We start from the raw sequence: 27990 nt of genomic DNA, 5'->3' as shown, positions 1-27990 counted from the left end.
TGCTCTCTAAAATGATGATTAGAAAAAGTGGTAAGCAGGAGCAAGACAAGAATATGAAAATTTGAAAAAATAATAGAATAGTTTGCTCTGGGTTAGAAAACACATTTCTGGCAGAACTGAAACTTCCTTCTTCCTTTTAGTTATTTTCAGGGGGTTGTCTCAGACCTGCACAGCTGCCTCTCTACATAACGGTAACTGGTAACTGGTAAATGATTTTCTTCCCCCCCCCAATTAAAATTCTCAGTGAAGCTGACCTTGACCAGGGACTCTGTACATAATTCTTGAAAATATTAATCAGAGGGGTTTGCATTCCTTTGGGTCAACTAAGTCTTTTTCCTCCGCTTTGTTATTAAGAATGTAATCGCACAGAGTAATCCTAAAAGGAAAACTGAACTCTTTCTGTGGGGAAAAAAACCCAACAACTAACTTTCCAGAGTGCTTTCAAACACACAAACTCTTTTCTCTTTTGTCAACCTAAGTTTTAAGAATCATAATGTGAACATGAAACATGAAAATTTATTTTTAAGGTCCTTCATTTCTTTGTAATACAAAATTTATGCCAAACACTCAGAATGGAAATTTTCTAAAGAACAATGCAAGAGTAACAATCCACCATCTCTAGTGAATGAGGAAAGTAAATAAACAGAAAATCCCTGAACCAATTTTTAACTTTCCTCAGTTAGACTTCTCCATTTTAACTGCAGAAGTACAATCAGTGGATGAATAACTGGAGAGATGGGGTAAAAGGGAAGATTCCTTTTTTTAACACAAACACCATACAACACTCAAATAACAACATGGCTGATGTAGTGGTGGTGATAGCATCCCTGTGACACTGAACACATTCAACGGACACATAACAAAAAAACCCTGACAGCACTGGGTGTTACAGGACATTACTATGGACGATAGCACACATCTGGGCTAAAACAAAACAAGACACGCTCTGCTCAAACATGGTATATTCTGTATATACTGTGGAGTAAATCAGAGTTTTTCATCAGGAGTAGAAAGAGAAGTTTGTTATTTGCACTGAGATTGAGTAGTTGGGGATTTTTACTTACTGGAAGACCAAGGGGCCCTCTGTCACCCTTTTGACCTGGTTCACCCTTCAATCCTTTAAGACCATTTAACCCTGGTTCACCCTAAACGTAAAAGTATAAATGCCATATTTTTGGTGCTATAATGGGTGCTTAAGCTTGGATAAAAGAAGCCAGTCTCAGAAAAGGTTGCATATTCCAGTTTGAAACAAGGACACAAATTCAGCCTTCTCAGCTTACTGTCAATTTACATACTGATACAATACTGAGCAAAAGCACTTGGGAGGCATCTGCTGGAGATTAAAAATCTGCATGAAAAAAAGCTACAGGAAATTTATGAGTAACTGATTCTTTTGATTTTTTTTTTTCCCCAATAATTATCACTACAGTTAGATGGTTTGATTTAAGTGTGAGTTTTAGGGGTTTTTGGAATTTCCTCAAATTCCAATGCAGACAAATCAAACTGAAAGAAAACTTTCAGAAAATTATGTCTCAAACCTGCAGGTTTCTATAGCGGGATCTCCTGAAAAGTAGATTTTGTAAGGAAGCAATATTTTTTTCATACAGCAAACTGGAATTTGCAACAAAATCTTACATAAAGTTATTTTAAACCTTTAAGCACAAATAATTAAACAGTAACAAGTTTAAATAATCAGTATAGGTTATACAATGCCAAGCTATCCAGGAGATCCATAGTTTCTGTGTTCATACAGAGAAGTTTAAAAACACATAAAATATGGCACTTGTTGTGATTGTTAGACTTTGCATAGCCTGTTACATTAAACATCACTAAGAGGATAATGGTGGGCCTGGAGCTGCCAGTAAATTATTCTTGCATCATGAAACACTATGCTAGCATGAGAGCTGCCCGGTCAAAAAGAATACTGACCACATGTGCTTCTTTTGGGGAACAGAAATATGTGGGTATTTCATCCAGACTGCTCCCCATGGCCTTGTTCCCACATTTCCCTTTGATGTATTATGTTACCTTATATCATATTCATATTAAAAAGAAAAAAAAGAAATCTCAGTAGAATCAAGTCTGCTGCTTTAAGTAACTCCAGATATTGCCTGCCTGCTTTGCACCCTGCCTAAGTAGCCATTTCTGCTTTTTTCTATTCAACACAATGTGACTTTTAGAGCAGTAGCACTGAAAATGCTGAAGTTTTGGAAACAGACCTGGAAATCTCACAAAAGCCTGAGTCTTAGGCCAAAAGTCTGAGGTAAGGCAGGGCTGGTGCTAAGACGGAACAGACCTGATGTCAAAAAATGATTCATGACTCAGGCTTCTTACGCCAAGGTAACACAAACAGTCTCATGTGGAGTCAAACCTGTGAGTTTCTGTCTTGCACTTGAAAAACCCAAACAAAATCCAAATCCTAAACCAAAAACACCCTCCTCCTCTTACTTACTTTTTTGAGAAAGATGCATTTGATAAAGGAGCCACAGCGAATTAAAACGATCATGCCTGAGAACACCACTGCCCCTAGGTGAATGCTAGGCTATAGTATCACACTGGATTTTAGTTTTCTTGTGCTTACGGAATTACAGTACAAATTAAAATATTCCAACTTTGCCAAAACCTGCTACCCTCCTGATCTGTTTTCATGGGCTTAGAGTCCCTACAGTGTATCTCCAGGTAGTGTACTGTGGAAAAAGTTTGAATTGCATTGCAGACCTGCCTGATCAGGGATTCTAGGTTGGAAAACATGAAAATACACACATGAGTTTGCGTAATGTGTGAAGGAACTGGTCAGCAAGTACATGGCCCCTAGGAAGGTGAAAGGCCACTCATACTGAAAGAAGCAGGAGATGCGAAAGAATATAAATAATGAAGAGCTTATCTGACTCCATTTCCTGAGTGTGCAACATACTCCTATGTTCAAAAGTAATTCCAGTTGCAAACGCAATGGTAGCTTGCCCATAAATAGGATTACATTAACTTAGTGCCACATTTCAAATACTAATGCAAAAAATGGCCACTGCCTAGGAGAATTACTATACAGAAACAATCATGGAAAATTTTAAAAGCTTTTAAGCTCTCTTAATATTAAAATCTGCTTTAAGGTTTAAGAATATCAGGAACATTTATTAAATGAGACATAAGACAAAACATAGCTGCATGAGTTAAAGAACAAAACATGACACTTTGCAGACATTAAGAACATGGCTATTCAAGGCATCCATTGATTTACCTTTGGGCCAGGCAGTCCATGAGGTCCCTGGAAATAAAGATATTTATTTCATTATGAAAATATGCCACAAATTTTTAAGAGTTTGTTGCTTTACAGGGGTGCAAGCTGCACCTGTATTTTTGTCCTCACAAATGAAATGCAGCTGTCAATAAAGCAACTGCAAACATGTGATTCATAGAATGCACAAGACCACTAGTGTATTAACACTAACATAGGCAGCTGCAGTTTGTTTCTCTAGTTCCTATGAATTTTAAGACATGCAGAAAAGGTCCTAAGTTAGGTCCTTCTGTAGTGGTCACAAACTCTCCTAGCACTTTACTAATCAAGTATTAAAAGGACAAGAGAGCTCTTCCTCTCAAGCTTACCATGGGGCCTGGAGGACCATGTGGCCCTGGTGGTCCCGGTGGTCCTATCATCTACAGATAAAAAACAATGGCATTAGATCATGCAAAGTAAAGACCTCCCTCACAAATACCAAAAATCAGACTGACACTTCCTCGGTTGGCACGCTCTTACAAACATAACAATGCAATGGTGCACATTGACAGCATATCTAGAAAGGGGGTTAGAAATGGGAATTATTTTGATTCAGAAGACAGGATATCTGAAGTGCAGAATTACCTGTGGTATTTGGCAGCATGCCTGTCTCCTGATTCTTACTCCTAGGCTCTAAGATACACTTTAAGACACAATGGGTTAAAAAACCCTCACTAAAACAAACAGTAGTGAGCAGGGGTGCTTAAACTTTTAATATTTTATAGTATGTGCTATTGAGTTGTCTTTGTACAGAAACAGAAGATGATGTGTGATTTTATTCCTCCCCAGTACTGATGAATGGAAAAGATACTAAATTCAAGCCAGGGTTTTGTACATTTAAAAAAAAAAATTCCCTTTGTCTCTCATTTTATTTCATTTAGTCCACTTGTACCAAGAATTCCCTGAAGTCATTAAAATAGGTAGTCAGATTGCTCAGCATTTAGTGCATGCATATTCTGTGCTGGTTTTCTGTGTTTGTAACAAATCCATGGAAGACAATTCTATGATGATATATAGTTTGATATTACCTCTCTTCCTGGGTTTAATCCTGCAGGGCTGTTATTGTAACCTGCAACATGCAGCAGGGATGCTGATGTCTCCAGACTTATGCGCAACCCCTCTGCTACACTAGCTGTTGGTGATGGCCATAGAGGCAAAAAAGTGATCTTTGAAACCTAAGACAGATATTTCACCATCTGTGAAAACTCCTGAAAACTGAAAACCTTGTTTCAACTAAAAACTGAAAAAATCTGGAAAAAATTAATTTTAGTTTCAGAGAAAGAGACTCGGAGATACTGGGTGCCTAGTATTTCCTGCGATGGCAAAGCTTAGCCTCCCCAGAGCTATGGCTCAAATATACAAAGCATGGCACCACTGACAGGGCAGTGGTAGCTAACTTCTGCTCTGAGGTTTCCTGGCTTGCTGTGCTCTCATAATATTAATCACCCATATCATAAAGGTATTGTCTAGGGAGTTTTTTTAGGTGTTTGTTTGTTTGCTTTTCTAATGCTTTTACAGTGCTTTGAAAAATCAGGAGAATGTCTGGTCTTATAAAACCAGTCTCTGCCACTGTTACTGACATCATTGAAATTGGTCTAGTCTGGTTCTCAGTGGACTTTATGAGGACCCCAGAATACAAGGTGTTGAGAGAAATCTGGTGCTTTGGGGTTTTTTCATCAGTTTTATCTCTCTATTTTACTTTGCAAAGCATTTATCTTTTGATTCATTACAGAGCCAGAAGGCTTTTACTGAAGTGATCAGGACTGCTGTTCATAATGGGAGAATAGAACAGAACAGGATTATGTCTTTAGAATTTCTTAAATGGTATTTAGCTCTATGACCAGAAGTCTGTTAATTTTCAAAAGAGCAAATAATTATTCAAAGAAGAAAAATATTTTTAAATTTTAAGTGTAGGTACCATCAAGGATGTCAGGAAAAATCAGTCATGAAAATGAAGCATTGTTCAGAGTCAAAAGCTGGAAAGCCATTGCTGGATTATTATGTTCACTGAACACCACACTAAGACTTACAGAAGGACCCTGGGCACCAGGCAAACCAACATCTCCTTTTTCGCCCTTCATACCATTGGCTCCCTACAAAATCATTACAAAACAGCATTTATAAGCAGTTTTAATCTTATTAGCAATCAAACTAGAAATTATAATATTTATTTGCAAATAATTGTAATTTGTAAAAAGAATAATACAGCACACATAATGAAATTACATTTAAAAAAACTTTGGTGTTACTTCATTAATAACTTAATAAATGTAAAAGTATGCTTTATATTGTCAGTTGGGGCATTATGTTTATGATAAGTCCTTAAGCTGGCACTCCATTCATGATATATTTTACTATGGATACATTTTCGTAATTGTTACTATTTTTTACTGAGAAACTTAATTTGTACATAAATATATGTATAGGAATAGGAAGAATGCATCCCATACATACTGATGCTTTTTCTCTCCCTTTTCAACCTGAATAATTTGAAATTTCTGACAAGTGCTCAAAACATAGCTTCTTTCTCCTACAAGCTATGCTTGCCCAAATTGTGCTATATGCTATAAGAGAGGTACAGATCTGATCAGCATGCCAACTAATCTCTCTTTTCCCAGAGCAATATTTTGTTTGACTCTAAGTGGAATGGAAAGTTCTGGCAATTTACACCTTCTCCTAGATTAGCTGCAGAGCAACCTCAGAATTTTCCTCCGCAGTGCTTTCTGTGCCGTATGCAATTTATCAGCACTGTTGGAAATTCCTGATAATGGAAGAGAGAAAAAATACAAGTATTTTAGGTAAAATTAATTAATTTTTCATACTCACTGGCAGGCCAGGCAGTCCAATTCCTCCCTTTTCTCCAGATATTCCAGGATCACCTGTATCGCCTTTTGAGCCTTTAGGACCCTAAAATATATATTTATTGAGCAAGTAATACGTGAAAAAACTGAGACATCAACAGAATTCTAGCTTTGATCCTAATAAAAAGAATAAGTCATTCTGTGAATTGACCTTTGTTATCAATATGTAGCGATGCAGCCATTATTAGACTGCAGAGTATGCAGCAACATAATAATGACCTTTATTAATTACTATAATTATATTACTATTTAGATTATGAAATCTAAGATACAATTTGGGACCACAGAAATAAGATTCTGAAATAACCTACGTTGCTGACATGACCTTTGCTATATGATTTGCACATAACGTACTTGCTCGCCATCAACTCCTGGAGCTCCTGGGGATCCTGGTTCACCCTGCAAAAGACAAGATAGAATTGGATTATTCCAATTGTCCCAGACATTAGAGGAAAAGAGGGAGGGAAATTGCTTAATTAAGAACAACAACAAACCCCGAGAATATTCTGTCAAAAAAGAACAGAATGTATATATATATTATACATTATATATACATAATGCAACATATTGAATAAATAGCCCCGACTATTAGGCCATGGTGCAAACTTTGGGCTGTACAGAGGTCAGACAAGTGCATAAAAGAAAGGAAAAAGAAGAAACCCCAGAAGCTCTGTGAAAAAAACCCTCAATCCGATGGAAACTTTGTTAGTTACTGGAATAAATACAGAATCATGCCTCTTGAAATATGTAGGATAGATGGAGACTTCATGTTCTCTTTCCTGGGCTAATATAGACCATCCAGTGAAGGAATTCACATTCACAACATTGCCCTGTGACAGGTTCCTGGATAGAATTGTCCAAGGAAACAAGTTACATTGATGGCTAGAGACTACAACAGTGGAAACAAACTCCTGGAAAGGTTGGATTCCCCTTCATTAATTTTGAATGAGAATGCTCAGGCATATGAAAGAACACAACTGCTTCCACACTCCAGCTCCTCTGTGTTTTACAACATACTGCAGGCTGCAGAAATGCTGGGGTAGATCCTAATGCAGAAAGCCATTTCTGCATACTTAACTGTGTATTCCATTACTGGTTTTCATGTAGAAGAATAAACCTAGTTTGTCACAATTTCTCAAAACAATTAGCAGTATAATGTGATGTATTTCCATATGATACCGTGGATGAAGCTTAAAATTGAAATGTCTGGTATTGTTATTGAAGAAACATGTATTTACTCTTGGAAAAGTTTAGAGTCACTGACAGAAGATAAGCTACATTTAGTACTTATGAAGTGGGAGAGTTATATTAACTAGTCTAAGGAGGGTCCACTAACTGCAAGACTTTTTTATTATTATTATAGGCAAATTTATTATTTAAATTTTATAGAACAGTGCGGCATATGGTATTCATCGTCTCTGTGTGGGCTGCTCAGTAACACTTCTGGTACTACGCATAGCACCAGCCAGGTAGGATTAGCAAGCCTGGGTTTGCAGCCAGGCTCCTGCCCATATGTGCACGTTTTCATTTTTCCTGACATTAGAAAATACCATGTTTATTTGGGTGGGCACCACTGTAATATAAAAGCTGCATTCACATGCACTCATACTGTGGCCAGTGATGCCTGCCACACAGTTTTGCCTACCTCACTCTCACCCAGCCAGACACAGTGCCTGAGCCACTGTCTGATTGGGCAGCTACTTTGCAAAGTCCTAGGTAACAGCCTAAGTACACAGCCATTGGGGAGATGTCGCTGCCCTGTTTAATACTCATTAATTTTGCTGGTTCTCAGCTGTGTGTGGAAACTGAACAAAGCACCTACTCTGAAAGCTACATTTCAAAAGGCTAGGACACAAAGTGTGAAATGTACCATATTCGGTAAAATTACAGTTAAGTATTCTGTACAGGAAAGCTCTGTGGACTTGTGTGCCCATATCAGTAAACCCCCCCCCCCCCTTCCCCCCAAAATACATCCATCTTTAAGATAAAATGGGTAAAATAAGGAAGATCACCTTTGGCCCTTGTAGCCCTTGGGGTCCTGGTGGTCCTGGTGGCCCCTAAACAGAAGATACAAATGTCTAAGTTTCTAAATAAATACCTGCAGGACTTGCCATGTAAACACTGGCTGAATGTTAATATAGGTACCATAACAAAATGGGTTAGATTTTTAATACAAGGGTAACCAAGACTAGTTATGGACAAGATGTTAATCTTGACGACTCTCAACAATCAGAAGGGTACCACAGAAACAATGTTAAAATAACAGTACAGCTCATATTTTATAATAAAGTCCTGCAGCTCCCATTGATAAAATGGCAAAGCTTGTCTTAATGGCAGGGAGACCAAAAGACCATATTTGCCAGCCCTCACAGCCTGATCCAAACCAATCACAGGTCACGAGAAACCTCCAGCTGATTGCAAAGAGGATTCCACTAAAAGGTGCTAAGTGCATTTAGGGATAACCAATGCTTCGTGAAATCCCCATGGAATGTTATCACTACTTTTTTCATTTCTACCTCCGGCTGTAGACAGTGGCAGAAATTGGGTGAGGTAAAAGCACTGGGGTGTTCAGAAATGCCTACATTTTGGGAACAGGTGCTGGAAAATTTATCTTAGAAATAGAGATCTGATAAGACAGGACAAGGGAACTCCTCATACTTGGGCACCATTTTTTTTTTTTTTTTCAGAAAATAAATGATTTGCATCTAACATGAAAAATCCCGAAGTTTCTTTGACGGGAATTTGAAAGAACTGATTTTCTACCCTGAAAATAAGGTTGATAATAGAAAATTGTTTAGTACTCAAATCCTGCTACATGTTTTCACTCAACGCCCACGTAGACACGCAGAGATGGGAACATAAACCAAAAATTCCAAAGCAGCTATATGCCTGGATGTGTACCTAAAGAAATAATGGAGTTCTGTATTCTCCTAATCTCTTACTTAAATGAACTGAAGCTTTGCCATTAATTCAGCAGGAGCAGAACTGGTTCCATTGTTGAATGGCTTTCAACAATGAGTTCCCTGTTATGGACACACCAAGAAAATAAACAAATAAATAAATGTGATGATGAACCAGACTGACATCCAATGAAGGCATGTCCTGAACTGGTAGAAATATGAACGTGCAGTTACACAAAGGAAAATTTCTACAACACACAGTAAGCAATGCAATAGGAATTACCGTGACGGTCAGGGTGGCGATCCTCTGTTGGCAAAATGTATTAATAAAAGACACCATTACCAGAACTGAACAATGATATAAATTATTCTGCTTGCTACAATTATCATCTCCACAAAACCTATGCTGCATCTAGGAGACACCATGCCTCAAAAAAATTAGAGTAAAAAACATAATATTTTTAACTCTCACTGTTTTACTAGCTGATTGGCTTATATGGGAAACAGGATATTACACAGGTGAGGACTGCACCTTATTGCACAATTTAAGAGATTAAATAAATGATGACTAAATAACAAAATCACAGAAAAAATATTTCAAAAGTTTTTTTTAAAACATTTTAGGAAAACCTGATGAGTTGGTGCCTTAAGTTGATTAAAGGACTAGCCCTATGTTTCACAGGCTTTGCAGCAATGTTTAATTAATAAATGCAATTCCTAGAGGTGACATAAAATTGATTTTCATATAGAAATGCAGATATGCAAAAATATTAAGTTCTGAATCCTAAACTGCTGGCCCACAAACCCAGCTATATGTACTACAATTCTGCTTTAAATGCTTGGAAAGACAAAATACATTTTCATCATGGAAGGAGGTAAAATATCTCAGACTTGCACGTGGTTTTTTTGCCAAAGAATATTCTAAAAGCAAGTGAAGAAGTGTTTAAAAGTCATTAAAATGCTTGTCTATATTTTTAAACAGAGTAAAGCCCCCAGATACTGCTGCTTGCACATGCTTTCCTATTGTCTGTGAAGAACCTACTGGCCTACATGGAAGAGGAAATATTTAGCTTTACTAATTGCTTTCCTATGTGCAAACAAACGTTTGTAAATCTTCCATTTTAAGCTTTGAAACAATCTTCATATGCCAGGGCGGCAATACATACTATGGTCAAGAATCCGGAACCTGCTCACTAAAAAGTACTTCAAAAAGATGAAATCTCTAACACATGCTTTAATGTATTGATGCCCCTTTGCCCTTTATATTTTAACATATTAATAGAAATAAATCAGTAACTTTAAATATACTGAGAAATTCAGTTTATCTAGACATGAAAACCTAAAACAACAATTCCAAATGAGTGTTTGCATTTCACAGTAGTGGGTTCATTTTCAGCAGCTTATTCAGCTCTGAATATCTGAGCCTATAATTCCTACAAAATTTAACTTTTGTAGCTACTGCCTTTTGCGTTAGGAAATTCTGCAGAACAGGTCTGGAGAGACACAAATTTTGTATCTGGCCCTCACAGTGAAAGCCACGTGTGCTCAGCAGGGGTCTTGTTTGAGCAATGATGATAATTTTACAATTGAAATTTTCACTGTTGATGGACTCATGAGATTGAGTAGGAGGCACAGGGAAAAGCAACTAAATTGTTCTGAAGCTTCTAGGCTACTTGGTGATTTATTACTAAATTCTAAAAAATCCCAGACAGGCAGCCCAGATCTTGCAAACTTCTTAAATCAGCAGGCCAAATTCTGTGCAAGTTCACAGCTCAGTGCTCGGCACTGAAAGTTCTCATTTGCTCCTATGGGAGAGAGAGCTGCAAATCTCAGACCCCCTAAGAATTTGGCACCAGGAGACTTAGGAATGGGTGCTTGCCATCTGAAAGGACTGAGCTGGACTTGGCAAGGATATTTTCAACTGATCCTATATAATCTTACTTACACCAGCCATGCACAGCCATTCCCATTAATATCAATTTTTTTGTTGCCCTGGATCAGAAGGTGATGACATCTGAAATGATTTACAATGGGATAAGGGCCTCCTAATATATTTCAACCACTGCAATAGGCTTTAGTCCCTTTTTAAGACTTCCTTATGTGCTGCAGGTTTTCTAAGGAACCTTGAAAGTAACATTGATGCCAGAGTTAAGATACAGAGACAGAATAAAGGACATAGAGGGGTTAAAGCCACTGGTAAATCTGTGTCTGGTAATGTGCAACATTAATTTCAAGCTGCTTTAGGCATCTAACTCGGAGAGTCATTTAAAAGACTGCAAGTTGTGTGTATGAATTCTCTTAAAAGTAAACCAAATGAGACAGATATAATGCAGAGCCTCACAACATGCCTATGCAGACTTCCCTATAGACACCACTCACAATGAAAGATCTGACTTATCCTTAATGACATACAGGCTTTTAGATTTTAGTAAAGGCAGTGAAGGGGTTTTTTTATATTTCAAAAGAGTCTTGAAAACCAAACGACTGGCCAGACATCTATCCACTTCCACTAAGTAACTGCAAGGAAAAAAGTTCAGTGAGAAAATGATCAGATGCACAATGAGCCAAATTCAGTCTTGAGTTGCACATAAGCAAACCATTCACTTTGGCGGAGTTATACTGCACAGAATTTGCATCTGAGTGTACTGCAATGTAAATCACTTTGACTGCAATGACATATGTCACCTTGGAACTTTGCTTTTACCCAAACACTCATTCATTCTTTTTGTAACCCTGCTTTAATCCTCCACACTTCTTTGCACACCAGTCAAAATAAGTTTTCTGAAAATGAATAAGTGGGAAGACTGGTCCTTGGCCTATTTAACATACTCAAGTTGCTGATTGAATCCCCAGCTTGCTAATGGAACCGTGTTTCCAAATCTCAAATATTCTGCTCTTTGCATTTTATAAGAAGAGGAGGAAGAAAAGGAGGGAAAAAAAAGAAATGTCAATATTATACTACATGAACTGAAAAGCAGACACTTCTGTTGACCCTGTGTATATGGTTTATTGTGTGAATTCAGCCCTAAGTGCCACAGCCAGCAATGAATCACCTTTATCCTCATTAGATGATGTCAATACTCTCCAGGGGAAATGAAACTAATCCATTCAGCTAATTCATATCAAGGAAATAGTTTGTCTAACACCAAACAGAAAACCTGGTTTCCAAATATAGAAAGAGATTCTTGGTTAATAAACCCAGCAAATCTTTGCACACAAAATGTTTTCAAGGTCTACGCAAAAGAGAAATATAATGCTGTCAAACTGTTTTTTCCCAGACCAGACTAAACCACTCCAGCCTTGTTATGTTTGCATACCTGCAGTGCTTCATGGATATTGCCATTATAATCAATTATCTCTGTTGCACCTTGATCGCCCTTCTGTCCAGGTGGTCCCTGTAATACATTTTCCATGAAAGTTTTGAGACACCTACCTAAGACTATTCTAGACGCTTAACTACTGACACATGCTTTGACTTGATTGTGCAGTGTTGGAATCTTGTTGTACTTAAAATATATTACTACTAACCACAAAAGTAAGCATTAAACTGAAGAATGTTCTCAAAGAAAGCAATTACTAAAAAATACAAGAAAGATAAATATAAATATAAACAAACAGGTCAGTACTCAGTGACTTGTTCTGCTGGGAAAGCAAATATATGAAACCTCTGAGGTCAAATATTTAAGCAGTTCCTATATTCTAGTTCTGTACTGGCTGTGAACAAAGTCAGAACATCTGGCATGTAACATCCTGGCCATGAACTATGAATAGGAGACTGCTTCAAATAGTAGGAAGGGCTGTTATTCATATTAAAGGCCAGTTAGCATCACACATTTCATCAAAGTCAAGTGCCCAAGTTCACTGGTTCAGCTGGAGTTACTGCTACAGTTTCAATTCATAAGATGGACTGAATCTAAGAGTACAAAACATCTGAAATGAGAAGTAGACTTACCCGTGGACCTGTAGATCCTGTGTCACCTCTGTCACCTGTATCACCCTATGTAAAAATTATATTTGAAGACAGGAATGCCATTTGACAATATATTATGTAGTTCTCCCGTTTTAAATATAGTTACCTTAAATAACACAGGTTAAAAGGCCTCTCAACAGAAACAAAATGTGGATCTTGATTTATCAAAGGAATAAATACTTCAAAATCTGTGTAGTGGCATTTATTTCTGTGTGAATTGTTAGAGTGCTGTATTGATTTGAAATAAGAAATCCCAGTGAACCAATAAAAGACAGATTACCAATTAAATAACTTGTATAACTTCCCTATTCTTAATAGTGCTGTTATAAAAAGCTTTAAAATAGAGAAATGAAATCACTCAATCTGAAAACACTCAATGACTTCTTCAAAGGTGTGTTTCAAAGTGTAAAAACTTTTCTTTCTGCAATCGTGACTCCACTAACTTTCTGAACTTCCCTTCTGTGAGCCATTGCCTCCCCTACACTTACAACATTATTGTCAGAATTAGAGTTCCTTTACTCCCTTACTGTGACAGGCTTAAGATCTTTACCATCTTGCGCAGAGCTTTTTTTTTTTCCCAGCTATTAGAAATGTTTGAAGCATTAGAGGGAATTTCAGACATGTATGCATTCATAACCCAGTGGCCAGTGACTATGATTCATTTCATTTCACAGTCACTTTCATAGCAAGGTCTTACATTTTTATATTACTCAAAATTAATATGAATAAGAACTGCAACTTTTGCTTCTGTTGAAATCTATAAAATTTTAGTATAAGTCAGGGAAGAATGATTAATTCTGATTAATGATTAGGGGAAGAATGATTAATTTCTGCAACAGAAAATAGAAAACTTTCACGGGGCTAACCAAGGAATATGGAGAGCAGGCTGCTGGCAGGACATGATCAAGGTTGTGCCATCTGCTTTCCTTTCAGTGTTGCCTTGGCAGTAGCTAGGGAATGTACCATTAGAATTATTAAAAAAAATGAGTTCCCAACCACTAGCTTGACTTCTGTGGGTCAGATTTTCAAGACATGCAGGTAAAATGAAAATTGTATTTCATTTTTTGGTATAAAAGGGATTAAAGAGGGTATATTTATCTTTTTGGTGCATTTGGTGCCCAGGTACCATAGGCAAATAAGAGGCTTTTCTACTCTCACTCTGATGCTTTAATCCCCTCATCAGCTCCATAATTTTCCGGTGTTTATTTCTGATAAGAATGAATGAGGTTAAGTGGCACTTATTTAATCATATCCTTAAGCACTGTCAATGGACTGCTCTTCAAGGACCTTACAAGTACTGCAAACAGTATCCTATCAGCCTACATTATCTTGTCATCTTTATTATGACACAGACTCAACAACTGCCTAATCAAATCTGTTTTCATTTTGCTTTGATTCCATATTATAACATGAAAGAGACTATTGAGCACGGTATTTGCACAGTGGATGAAGTAATAGAAAAGCATATATCTTATTTCTCTACATATATGTGAACCAACTGTATCTATATAGAGGCAGATGCATGGATAGATATATATAATCAAATTATTTTTCTTTAAAGCAGATAAACCAGTAATGTAGCCTACAAGTCTTGCCTATGTAGACTTCTGGCCATTATATCTCAGTACATGGAATACCACTGATTCCTAACTCATCAAAGGGTGGATCCACAAAATTATTATGAAAAACAATTAAATCCCCACTGGCATAGTCAGGTGTTGGCCCCTGGCATGTGGGAGGACTGACCCACATTAGTTATACAGAGAGAAACCAAGTTGCATGATAAAAACCAGAGCAGGGTGGAACAGATGTTATAACAGAAAAAGAACTAGAATTACAGTGTTTAAAATACACAGGTTTTAACACTAATAGCTACAGCTAAAAGAAGGTTTGACTTATAAAGAACATTGTAGACTGTTATGGGTTCTTTTAGAGAGATAAGTTTCTGTGAAATATTACAAATTTATCCTGAAAATCATTATGTTAATTGCTCAACTAAATACAGTTTCTTTACTACTAACCTTTGACCCTTTTGGGCCTCTAGATCCAGGTTCACCTGTTTTTCCCTGTTCGTAGGAAGACAGACAAGGAGAAAAGTTGATACAGAAATGGAAATGAAGAGAAAAAGAAATTAGCAATAACTAACTACAGTATGAACAAGCAGAAATACTTCATTTTATATGACCAAGGTAATGAATCTGTAAAGGCACTGAATTTAATAGCACCCAGAGTAACATATTCTTTAACACCAGCATTCAAAAGCCACAGATTCCATTCTCCCAGTGGAAAAGCAGTATTGGCATTAGTAGAGTAGGCATCGTTAACAGTGGCTTGCAGGAATTACCGATGTTATTCCATAACTCCTGAAAAATTATAGCTAAAAGATAGTGAACATAAATATCCTAAAATAAGGAAACAAAGTGTTACCACAACTCCTTTTCCCAACAGTTCAGGTCAATACAAAATAGCTAAACTGTGCCAAGGAGCACGGAATCTGCCTTATTATTTTCAAGATGTGATAGGAAAGGGATGGTACTGACACAGTGGAAAATAAGAAAATACTAAAATGTAGTTAGAATGATATCTTTCTTACAGAGTTAGAAGACAGCATGCAAAATGGATTTTCTCTGCATTCAGTAGCTGCATAATAGGTATGCTGGTCAAAGAGTTCAAACTTCAGTGCTGAAAGTTAGGGACCTGGAGGTCAGGGCTTTAGTTGGAATGAATTAGACCAACTCCATGACAGTGTATGTAGGTAGTGCCTTTACTTTGTAGACCAGATAAGAGTTCATTCAGACTGCAGCTCCACAGCTGTGAACACAAAACTGCCGTTGTCTTCGGGACTGGAGCATTTGACAGCATTTTCATTTAAGAGCTCACTCACCAAGCTTTTGCTCTATTTTTCAGCAGGAAAAGATGTGTTCATAGGTGTTAAACTAACAAAACATTTCCAAAGTGAAATCAGACTGACCTTTGGTCCAGGAACTCCAGGTTCACCTCGCTCACCCTTCCCAACAGGACCAGCCTCTCCTCTGTCACCCTATTGCAACAGATATACATATATCACAGGATACCAGGCAGTCTTCAGGACACCACCATCTCAGTACAAACCAAGGAAACCAAACCATCAGAAGAAAAGTATTTCAAGGTGATCTGTGACTTGTAGTGGGTTGGGGAACACTCTGCTGAGTAAATACAGTCTTCTTGAGGGTAAAAGAAGGCAGCTTCAAAATGGAAATGCTTGGTTGTTTTTTTTTTTCCCTATTCTGAAAGGACTGGAATAAAGATTTCCAAATGGTGAGACCATTTGTAGGATTCATAACTGTCATACAGTCACTAAACAAAACAACACAGGAAGAAATTAAATAATATAGGTTTAGTGGATCTGTATTTTCATAGTCTGGAGTGTAGCATCAAAGTTCTAATATCTGCACATACTTTCAAGCTTTTTCTTTAAAAAAAAAAAAAATTAAAAAAATCTATATATTTTCTTCAGTCATGCATATTCAGTGTCTTTAGCAAGCAAGCTTTGGAATGCTAACATGAATAAAGGCAATAGGTGAACTTAAGTTATGAGTGGATAAAATATCTGCCTTCATACTGCTTGAGGGGATCAGTACAAAGACATATATCATAGCACTGATCCATGAACTAAGACTTTTCACATTGTCTGCCATTAGTACAGTCTTAGCCTCTGTTATATAATGAGGAATCTGAAGCTGGCATTAACTGTAATGGCTGCCAGTTACCCTTACCTTTGTTCCTGGTAGCCCTGGCAACCCAGGTTCTCCTTGCGGACCAATGAAACCTGGTTCACCCTTAAAAAATACCATATGAGAAGAATGTTAGATTATTTATTTAGCAGTAACTCAAGTTTCTTTTGGATAGTATTTTCCCTGTTTTACTTAGAGCTCTCCAGCTCCAATGCAACAGTTATCTAGACATACTTTTAAATATGAGTAACTTTCATCAGCATAAATTCTTGTAGCAAGTCATCACACAGCACATGAAAAGCAAAAGAAGCAGGTGTCAAACATAGTTTTAAGAGGTTAAGGACTGTTAATATGCAATCTGTTCTACAACATAATATACCAAAATTATACCAAAACAAGTATGAAGGCAAGAGGGGAGTTCTGAGTGATTTCTAAATTTAAAAAGGGACAGCTCATATCAGTCATGGGTTATGAGGTAGTTTTCTATCACAAATGTGAACAGATGGGCAGACAGGGTAAGGGTGCAACAAAGCAATGACAAATTGAGAGACCAGGTGGTACTGTTGCAATATGTGTTCAAGGGAGGTACTTAGCTGCATCATGCCCAAAAAGGGGGTCAAAAGTGATCTCTTTTCAAGTCAGAGACCCCCAGCATCATGGTACTCTCCCTTCTCATTCTGACAGTAAAATACTTCAGTTCTCTGCACCCAACAACTTCTCTGGCTGTGAACAGCTGGGAAAGAGTCACAGCTCTCCTCATTCCCCCTATTCTGCCCCCTTTCTGCCTATTCATTTGTACAAACATAACAGACAAATAGCAGGAATCAAGCTGAGTTGCAGCAGAAGCAGCATTAAACAGAAGAGTGAGGACATATTTTATTACCTATCTCCATGCCTGAAGGGGGATAATGGAAGATTAATAAGCCATATGGTTTCCTTTCCAAACTCTCCTGGACAAGGTTTGCTGCTATTTAATCTTGCATTTTTTTTTTCGTAAGTTTGAATCAAGAAGATACACTCACAAGCTATTGTAACTTTAAAAGTCAGTAGTGTAATCCAATTAATAAAGATCTAGTTATTAACCTTCTAACAGTATCACTGAACTGAAATGACTAAAAATTACCCATCAAATGCTTCTTCAAATAGCTAGAAGACAGATGTATCATAAACCTATGTTGATATAATTACTGAGAACATATAGAGACAGTAGATATGAGCAATTGGATAATATTTCTCTTCACCTCTTTGCCTCCACAGAAATACAGGCATGTTGAACGGGGTGAGCAAATGAGGAAGTATTCTTGCACATTCATCTGCATTCTCATCAGCAATCCATCATTAACAGTTCAAAGCAAAGAAAGCCTCTAGCAAATCTATAACCACAGAAATCTTTCCTGTGGCTATACTGAGAGCCATAGCAAGCTCGCAATGACCTCAATTTAGATTGTCAAAAAATATAACTAAATAATGAGTTTTCTCACATGAAGCTCCAGCTGGTCATGGTTCAAAATATGATAACAAAAGAATAAACTAAGACAAACACATCACAGAGAAGCTTGGGGTTTTTTTTTGCTGTTGTAGGAAAATAACCTTAGAGTTTAGATAAGTCTCTACATAAGCATAAGTAAGATTCTTTAGATGGGTCTTACTCAGCAAGAGTAACTTAAGGTTGTCATTGCAAGATGGAAGCACTTTAATGTCAGTAAATGAAGAACAATGCAGCTTCAATCACTTATTTTAGAATGAGAATGCACTCAATAGCCCCAGATTATTACATTATTTAATCTTTTCACTGGTAAAGCTTAAAAGTGTCATTCAGAGTTTGATGCACATCTTTTGAGTCAAACTGTTGCACTTTGCTTAGGACTATACCAGCTGCATACCGCAAGAAAACTTCTGGCTAATGTCCAAAAAGAAGTCCCAACTTTCCCCAAAATCTATAAGGAGCTAAGACTAAAGTTCAGTATCAATATTAGTGGAATTGATAATGGAAGAAGCTGGCAACTTATTATCGTTAGTAGAATATTATATGACACAGAGCTTTAAAACAATATCAAGTGTGGAGTGGAAGAAGTCATGCACTGGTAGAGACTAGGATGTGAGTGGCTGAGTAACAGCTCTGCTGAGAATAACAAGACACTCAGCAAAAAAAAGAAATGAGAACCTATCAAAATTAACACTGCCAACTATGTGTGAAATGTAAAGAAAACAGCTTCCTCTCAATAAGGCATGCTGGTGTCCCTGTTACACAAAGATATGAGAGAGACCATTCTGATTAGTCCATCACAGAAACATGATGCCAGAGCCATGGAGTAATGCAGCTAGGAAATCAAATTTTCATTTTTGTTTTAAATATGTAACATTTATGATTTAGCTGGCATATAGCTGCAGAAAAGCAAGAGTAAATGCTTGCTTTGGACTGCACTTTGATTTGACATCATAGCTCTGGGATTCAACGAAACATCCCCTGGTTCTATGTCTCTGTCATGGGTTCAGCAGTAGCAGTCATTTTTCCCCTTCTTGGTAGCTGGTGCAGTGCAATGTTTTGACTTTCAGCTCGGGAACAGAGCTGATAACAAGCGATGTTTTGGTTTGGCCAAGGACTTTGTGAGCCTCATGCTCTGCCAGGGAGGAGGGGAAGCCAGGAGGAAGCAGAGACAGGACACCTGACCCAAACTAGCCAAAGAGGTATTCCATACCACAGCACGTCATGCCCAGGAGGTAACTGGGAGCCGGAAGGGCCGGACGACGGCAGGGTTGGAGGAGGTATCGGTCAGAGCTTGGTCGGGCTGGGGGGGCGAGTTATCGGTTGGCTGGTGGTGAGATGATGTATTCTCTTCCCTTGTTATTTCCTTTATCATTATTATCATTGGTGGTAGCAGTAGTGATCTGTGTTATACCTTAGTTACTAAACTGTTCTTATCTCAACCCGTGGGAGTTGCATTCTTTTCGATTCTCCTCTCCGTCCCTCCGGGAGCAGGGGGAGGGCAAGAAAAAGGGGGGGAAGTGAGCGAACGAATTACCTGACTGGGTTTAAACCACGACAGTTCTTTTTGGCGCCCAACGTGGGGCACGAAGGGTTGAGATAACGACAGATCTGACCAGATTAATAGTCGCTCGTCACAATGCTGATTTATTGGCTCTCAGAGTTGTTTTGCTTGATCTCACAGCTTCAGAATGTTGTAACTTACGTAGAGCCGGTATTTGCTGTGATAGTGTTTATCAAGTGTGGGGCCTGGGCTAAGGTTCTTGTCTCACTGTGCTTTATGGCCATGGCTTGTAATACGGGCGGGCTCCAGCAGCAGGGCGGGACGGACGTGGCCGTGGACTTGTACCTGGCCGTCCGGCTGCTCTTCACCGCCCTGGCCCTCACCCTACTCTCCATCTTCGTGAGGCTGCGGGGAGCTGAGGGGGAGCGGCCCCGGGAGCCGGCGGCAGCCGAACCGGCCCGGGAGAGCGGCCCCGGGGACCAAGCGGCGGCGGGAGCGGGGCCGGAGGCCGCGAGGGGACGGCTGCCGGTGGAGGAGGTCGGGGCGGTCGAGGAGAGGAAGGAGGCGGCTGCCGAGCAGCGGGAGAAGGCGGCGGAGGAGCCGAGCCCCGCGGAAGAGCCGAGCCCCGCGGCCGAGCCGAGCCCCGCGGAGGAGCCGAGCCCCGCGGCCGAGCCGAGCGCCGCGACGGCCGAGAGCGTTTCCCGGAGGCCGCCCGCCGAGCCCCAGGAGGATGCAGGAGACCACGCAGCATTTCCCAGCAAGGCAGAGGAGGAAGAGCTGGACTCAGGAAAAGAGAAGCTGGTGGTGGGAGAGCCGGCAAGCACAGCAGCTACACCAGCCCCAGTGACAAGTACAGCAGCTACACCAGCCCCAGTAACAAGTACAGCAGCATCGTTTGAGAGTTCAGAAGGTTTTGAATGGCCTTTGGGTGTCCTTGGGACCTGCCTGCTGATTGTGGTGGGGATCAGCATGTTGGCACACACACAGACTGTGTTTTACCCACAACCATTTTGTCTGATCTCAGAAGTTAAGCAGAGTCAGGTTTGGGTCTTGTCTGGGGTTAGACAAGGATATAGGGGGACCAAAAGGTTTTCTCCAAGGCTGGACAGTGATGAGTGGCAGGGTGTGTGGGACAGTATGGGCAAGTATCTAGTCCACTGGGCCCCTCCAGTGCTTTGGAAGCGTCGGAGATGGAAGGCAGCTGTATGGAGTCCCCAGCAACAAGCTGCAGAAACTGCTTAAGGGGACAGTGAATTATTTTAAGCCTGGTGGGCCCATGGCACTTCAGGCCATCAGAGCAGAGATGCAACACAGAGATGGCCTCATGATCAAGGGGTGGACCTAGCAATGGACACTATTGCCCAAGTTATTCACGAGTGTGAACACTGCACACAGTCTCTCCTGCTCTGGAAGACTGTTACAAGAGATGGAGCCTGACATCATGGACCAGATGGACTCAGCAGCTTTATAGGGACTGGTCCATGCACTGAGATAAGAGTGATGGTATATTGAAAATGTGGGATCTGAGCATGACATGAATGGTATGGAATAAGGGGTGGATAATGTCATGGGTTCAGCAGTAGCAGTCATTTTTCCCCTTCTTGGTAGCTGGTGCAGTGCAATGTTTTGACTTTCAGCTCGGGAACAGAGCTGATAACAAGCGATGTTTTGGTTTGGCCAAGGACTTTGTGAGCCTCATGCTCTGCCAGGGAGGAGGGGAAGCCAGGAGGAAGCAGAGACAGGACACCTGACCCAAACTAGCCAAAGAGGTATTCCATACCACAGCACGTCATGCCCAGGAGGTAACTGGGAGCCGGAAGGGCCGGACGACGGCAGGGTTGGAGGAGGTATCGGTCAGAGCTTGGTCGGGCTGGGGGGGCGAGTTATCGGTTGGCTGGTGGTGAGATGATGTATTCTCTTCCCTTGTTATTTCCTTTATCATTATTATCATTGGTGGTAGCAGTAGTGATTTGTGTTATACCTTAGTTACTAAACTGTTCTTATCTCAACCCGTGGGAGTTGCATTCTTTTCGATTCTCCTCTCCGTCCCTCCGGGAGCAGGGGGAGGGCAAGAAAAAGGGGGGGAAGTGAGCGAACGAATTACCTGACTGGGTTTAAACCACGACAGTCTCTTACATTAAATGAGCTCAGAAATTGTTCCAAGCTAACATGAAATTCTGAGAGGAATGAAAGGAATCAGAGTAATCAAGATTTATAATACTTTGCTAAACATCTCACCTCAACTTTTTACAATAAACCCAAAGTTTTATCTAGTAAGACTATACCAGGAGCTTCTTTGCCTTCTAAAGCAGGTGCAGGACGCACAGAATTTGGAAAGAGGAGTTAAAGAGGCAGGTTTTGAAAGAAAAATAAGAAGCTCCCCTGTTTGAAATATTGTTTGGCAGCTGTATAGAAAGCCATCAGCAAGTGATGACTCTCTGTGCATATTAGTTTAACCCTTTGGCACAGCTGTGAAATCACTATTTAGGAACCACCACATTACACAAGATGAATTTCAGCATTCAAACTTCATCTGCTGTTAGGGCTTGGAGCAATCTGTATCAATCATACAATACAGGCAACTTGGTATTAAAAAAATCAACAAGCTTGTAAATTGCATCCACTTTAGACGAGTGATTTGTTATCTTTTTAAGAGTAACCTCTAATGGCTTGATACATTAATAAATTAAAACACTAAGAAACTGCCTCTATGTGTGCTCATTTTCACCCTCAAATGTTTGACAGTTGTAGAAATATTAATGGGTCAGACAGCAAAAGATATACTACTACTAACAAACCTTGCTAATGTTCATTTTCCCCTCATCATAAAATGTCTGAAACAGAAAAGGACTGTATAATGGCATGCTGTACACCTAGTGTAATGTAAGCTCCATCAGAATTTAATACTAAAAATGGCACCTTGTAATTTACATCAGCAGATAGTCAAATTTTTGTGAGGATTATTATCTAGACATATTAACAGCTGGCCTTCATGGTGATTAAAGCCTTTATGGGCTGAGACAGAGGCTAACTTTGCTATTAGAAGTTAACCTAAGACACTGCTGAATGTCTTCTTTTGGCTTTTATATAATCTGTAATTGGCTAAAACTTGGACTTTTGCTTAAAAAATGCAAAACAGTTGAAATCCACTTTGTAATAGCCATTTTTTAACACTGCTAATTTGGCAAGTGTTTATTAGCAATGGAGTTCTGATAAAGTATTCGGTTGGAATTTGCCTTCATCGCAGAGCTGAGACACACAACAATGAAATTATTTGAAACTTTGCTCTTATACAGGCCCAGTCCACTTCCAGTGCCTGAAACACACAGCTCTATGCTTATTCAAGCAGTCATAGAGAACAGCAGTTATTGGATACACTGTTTTCCCACAGAAGGCTCTTCTTTCTATAATTATTCTTCTAATGAATATAACAAATTTTCCCGTCCATATCAATGTTTGCCCCAAAAGAAAATCTGTGCTGCAGAAAAGTGCCCAAACCATTGACTTTTCTATAACATTGAAATAAAGTTGCTTCCATTCCTGAAATCACTATCCTACTTTTATAAAGAAAAATGTTTGAAGTCACTGATAAAACATGTTATTGTTGCTAAAACCCAAAACCATGTGAACCAGTTATTCCCCTTATCAATATAAACTGTGCAAAAGCCCTTAACATTCTTAACTTTTTTTTTTTTTAAGACTCACTGCCATCTTAGTATTTTCCTTCTGCATCGGATTACTTCGTTATTTTCTTTTATGCTATAGAAATGAGACTACAACAATCTTTTGAACATGAATTTGCAAGGAACAATGCCATTTCAATCCTTACCCTTATCTAGTGCTTTAGATAAGAAACTCTCACCTTTATTAGTTCATTGGTCCCAAAACACTTTATTTAATATCTGCTCCAGTGCTGGGACCATAGCAGTTTTTTTCTTTCAGGGCTGACTGGCAGATCTGCCATGGAACTAGGACATGCACACCTTTCCCTGCTATTCACTTATGAGTCCAGTCATGCCAAGGCCAGGATTCCTGCAGGCCCACCTCTGGGTTGGCAAACCATGCCAAAGCATCAGAATTTCTATGGAGGATTTTGCTAGTGTAGGTCCACCCCACAGTTTCCATATACGGGAAACCTAGCTTTGTGGGCTTGGGGAAAACCCTGACACGTTCCAACACACAACTTTGAGGCAGGCTTGGAGCTTCAAAACTCCTGCCTGCTGGCCTGGAGGACCTACAAAAATTCCTGCATCTGCCACGAGTCTAGCTGCAAACTCCTCAAGAGCCACAGACCTTGGGAAAGCCCAAACTGTCCCTTCTGACATGGAAAGGTCCCAATTTTAATCACATGAAGTGACTACGGTATGCTTGTCTTACATGTTACTCTGATTTACCCATCTGCAAGTACAATGCCCTATCCTTGCCTGACTCCACTGAAAGAATCCTGCGAAGGTAGAGACATACAGAAGAGCTAGCAAAAAATCCCTAAAACCCAGATGCAAGGCAATTTGGAGAACTATGAAGTTATAATAATTTTAATTTTGTTCACTGGTGTCTGTGTTGATTCTCCAGAATTTGTCATCTGCTGCCTCAGACTTATTTTCTGAGATTGCTATCTAACCAAAATACTGTGACTTTTCCATTCTGCAATGGAGTGAGAGCCAAATTCTCAGGAGTCTGGAACAGAACAATCCATGACAATTAATGAAGCCACACTTGCTCGTGCCCTGCCTGCATCTGTGGCACTCAGTTTCAGTGAAGCAAGTTCGAAGAAACTCGGCTAGCTTTAGACTATACAAGTCAGAGAGGACTGCCCATTATACATTCTCACTGTGAAGGGCATTAGAAGGACTTCACATATAGCCTGATGTCCATGGGAATTTTGTTCTTGGGAGGACTACAGTATTCAGCTCATAAGAAGGAAATGAGCAGAGTAAAATGAAATCTGCTAAAAAAAACAAACCCTAACCCTGTTTTATATGGTCTTTGTTAAGACTTTTCATACCCCTTCAGAATTGGCTCCAGAAATGGCCAGTTAAAACAGGTTGTCTGGCTCACTCATCGCATTTGAAACAATATCTTTAATCCCTAATCAGTCCCTAAACTTAGAAAAATAATTCAGGTTTAGAATTTCCAAATGCATGTTTAGCCTTTATGATTCATTTAGAGTTAGAGAAGTAAAACCTTACAACCTTGCTAACACCCTGGAGCTTCACAATGAGCCCTACTTTGTACCTTTATTGCTTTTTAGTGATCCTAATTTTCTCATCGCTTTTAAATTCTGCTTGCTTAGAAAATATGTTTCTTTGGAAGGGTGTTAACAGAACCAGTAATAATTCTGATTAATTCTGCATAGATTAGTCATATCACGGACTTCTTGCTCAAAGGTTAATTATAATTCAAGTCACTGTAGATTTCAGGATTAGAATAAAAACACTTGTTGTAATAAGCACTCCATTTTCAATTATTTGCAATGGCTGCAAATAATTGCAAATAACTGCTATATTATGAAAAGTATGGTCCCAAATTGTTTTCTATAGGAAACAGATGATGAATCTAAGGAATTTTTGTTGCTGCTCTGAAAGGTAAAGTAATACTTTCAGATTACTGAAATTCAGAGTACAGATTTTCTTGATTTCTGAATACAGCAGAATATTTAACTCTCATTCAGCTGTTTTAAAAATTTGTGATTTTGTTTGATTTATTCTTTTTTAACAAAAAAAATTAAACTATGCCATAAAACAGATTCTGTGAAATAAATCCTTATAAGCTCAGTCTTCCAATTAGTCATATCTTTAGAGGAAAAAAGTCTTGTTTTTCAGTTACTTATGTTTTAGCCTTTCCAGGAAAGTAAATGAGAGCTTTCATGGTAGTTTCTGATGGGTTAATAAGAACCGCATATATCTCAAAGAATGCCCCAGTAAACACTCCTGACACATGCATACCATACAATGTTAATGATGATTTAATTTTCTGGCCTCGATTCTCTAAATTAGTTCTAGGAAATTACATGTCTACTGTATGCAAGTGATTACTTCCATAACATATGGAAACCAGACAGATAGGAGTGGATGAACAAAGCAAGATATGCAGCTATATACATACAGACATATAAATTTGTATATGTACTTTAGGAAGTAAATAATGAAAATTAATGGCACAGTTGTGTAAATTTTTTAATTTTATGTTTTACCTACCCATGCATTGAGATACTTCTGAAAACTAGCCCTTCAAATATAGGTACTAAGTCCTACTCTTTTAGATCAGTTCCCTTTTTCACACAGAACATGCATCCTTATAGTCTACTTTTCAGTATCTGACCTATACAACACTGCACATTTTCCTCTGCTCAGACAGATGACCCACTCTTAAGAACACTCTATGTGAGCAGTGAAAGGTTAGAAATCAGTTCACCCTTGTATATTTCAAAATGTATCAGCTAAGACAAATGCATATCAGGGAGAAACCTAAGTTCTATGAAGCAGGGTTTGAATCTGAATTCCTACAAGTTTTAGTTGCTGCAGTGGACATGCTTAGCCTACCTCTATATCCAGGATCTGGAGATGCCTGTCACAAGGTCAGCTCATCCAGCTCCTAGTTCAGGCTAAAAAGAGTTCTGAGTGTGGTGACCTTTAGGATAAAGATGAAGTGAAGCCTGGACCAGAAAATAAGAGGCCTTGAATAAACTGAAAGAGACATACAGGCTCTGCAGGTTTCCTGGAAACAATCACTAATAAGGAAGGAAAACAAGAAGAGTGGAAATATGGAAAAGGAAAAATGCATTAGGAAAATGCACTCAGCCTTCATAAGAAGCCTTGGAGAAAAAAAGGGAGTTCAAAGAACTTTCCTATAAGTGGTAAATTGCATTGACTCCAAAATGAAATGCTTGGAACTACCATTTCTTTCAGATTTCCTTTCATTTTACTACCAGATGAGAAGAGTAACATCTAAACACATGAGCTTAAACAGCAATCGCTTGCTTTTCTAAGAGAGTTTAAATAGGATACTAAGTTCTAAGCATCCAGCTTGAAAATTCAGTCACATTTTCTCTGTGAGTTTTCTTTTCCTGCAGAACTCACTAAATGAAAGGAGCATCGACTCTTCTAGAGCTAAAAATATAAGTTCTGTGGAGCAGCAAGTTTTTCAGTCTTTACACAAAATTAGGAAAGTCACTGGATCAGATCTTTGAATATGAACAGAAAAAGAAAAATAACACATGAAAATTAGAATTGCTTTTGCTTTAAAAAAAAACAAACCTGAAAAAAACCAAATTCCTATATCTTTATCCGGGTTCTTCTAAAACCTTGCTCAGGCACAGCTCCAGGGAAGTCAATCCAAAGCAATTGTATAAAAAGATGCAAGATGCTGCATACTGGCAAATCTATTGAAGCAGCCAGTTCCACTGGATTGAAAAACACAGAAAAATTTCCCTACTGAAAGTAGAAGGGATAAGCAGCCTTTCTTTTCTCATGCCAAATCATTCAACAGCAGTTTTCATGGACACAATGGAATAAACCACACAAGCTTTGTTTCAGTATTTGTTTTAAAAACAGGAGAAATGCCAGAAATGCTAAAGAAAAACAAGATCCTGTATAAAGTGCTGCTACTGAGGGGAAACGAGTGTTCTGTGAAGGCTTCCCACTACACTGATGAAACTGAGGACTGTACTGCCCAAATGACAGAAAATGCAACACGCAATGGATTTGAGAGATGTCTGACATTACAATGAGTAAGAGTACGCATGACTTCCATCACAGTAAGTGAGTGCTGCTGTGTACATATCATCCTATGAAAGTTAAGAGATAAAACAGATAGATGAAGTTAGTGTTTCATAGAAAGTATTCTGTGTCTGCTTGGCGTCAGTTGGGAGATATCAGAGCGATGAGTTAATAGCCTGTGTTTAGGTGCCTTGCTCACTTCCCAAGTGACATGGTGGAACATTCAGGGGATCATTAAGTTTCCAGCCATTCCTAAACAGCAACAGGTGCTTGAGAAACATTTCTCCAGTATGTCACAGACAGCTTCATCACTGTCTTAGAAATAACTGACTGCACTTGTGTTTCCTCCATGGCACCAACTGACAATGAGGAGAGAACGAAAAAGATCAGGAAGAACTCCCAAAACATCCGCATGTGCATGGTGAATAGGTCTAGAAAAGTAAGTAATGAAAGACCCTGCTGCATACTCTGAATTCAGATATGATACTTGCATGTGCATCCAATGTTGCTGTTCATTCAGACTCCAGTATCATATTCAACCAAGCTCTAACAGGTTCCTGGGAACAG

At 38.9% G+C, this 27990-nt stretch overlaps 1 protein-coding gene across 1 annotated transcript in view; it reads right to left on the bottom strand.

The window, feature by feature from the left end:
- The window catches only part of COL25A1 (collagen type XXV alpha 1 chain), a 299864-nt gene that overhangs the window by 21791 nt on the left and 250083 nt on the right, over positions 1–27990 (bottom strand). Inside the window, exons 19-30 of the mRNA XM_062636654.1 lie at positions 16758–16820; positions 15974–16042; positions 15024–15068; positions 12985–13029; positions 12350–12427; positions 9316–9339; positions 8145–8189; positions 6487–6531; positions 6098–6178; positions 5302–5364; positions 3601–3651; positions 3236–3262 (exon numbers count right to left, since the gene is read on the bottom strand). Of these exons, the coding sequence (XP_062492638.1) occupies positions 3236–3262; positions 3601–3651; positions 5302–5364; positions 6098–6178; positions 6487–6531; positions 8145–8189; positions 9316–9339; positions 12350–12427; positions 12985–13029; positions 15024–15068; positions 15974–16042; positions 16758–16820 (636 nt within the window). The remainder of the gene's footprint in view (positions 1–3235; positions 3263–3600; positions 3652–5301; positions 5365–6097; positions 6179–6486; positions 6532–8144; positions 8190–9315; positions 9340–12349; positions 12428–12984; positions 13030–15023; positions 15069–15973; positions 16043–16757; positions 16821–27990) is intronic.

The sequence above is a fragment of the Pezoporus occidentalis genome, unplaced genomic scaffold (assembly GCF_034315485.1).
Source record: "Pezoporus occidentalis ecotype Australia unplaced genomic scaffold, CSIRO_AGI_Poc_V1 ctg49, whole genome shotgun sequence".
NCBI lineage: Eukaryota > Metazoa > Chordata > Aves > Psittaciformes > Psittacidae > Pezoporus > Pezoporus occidentalis.
The sequence above is the reverse complement of the archived record's forward strand: the minus strand, read 5'-3'. Positions and strand labels throughout refer to the sequence as shown.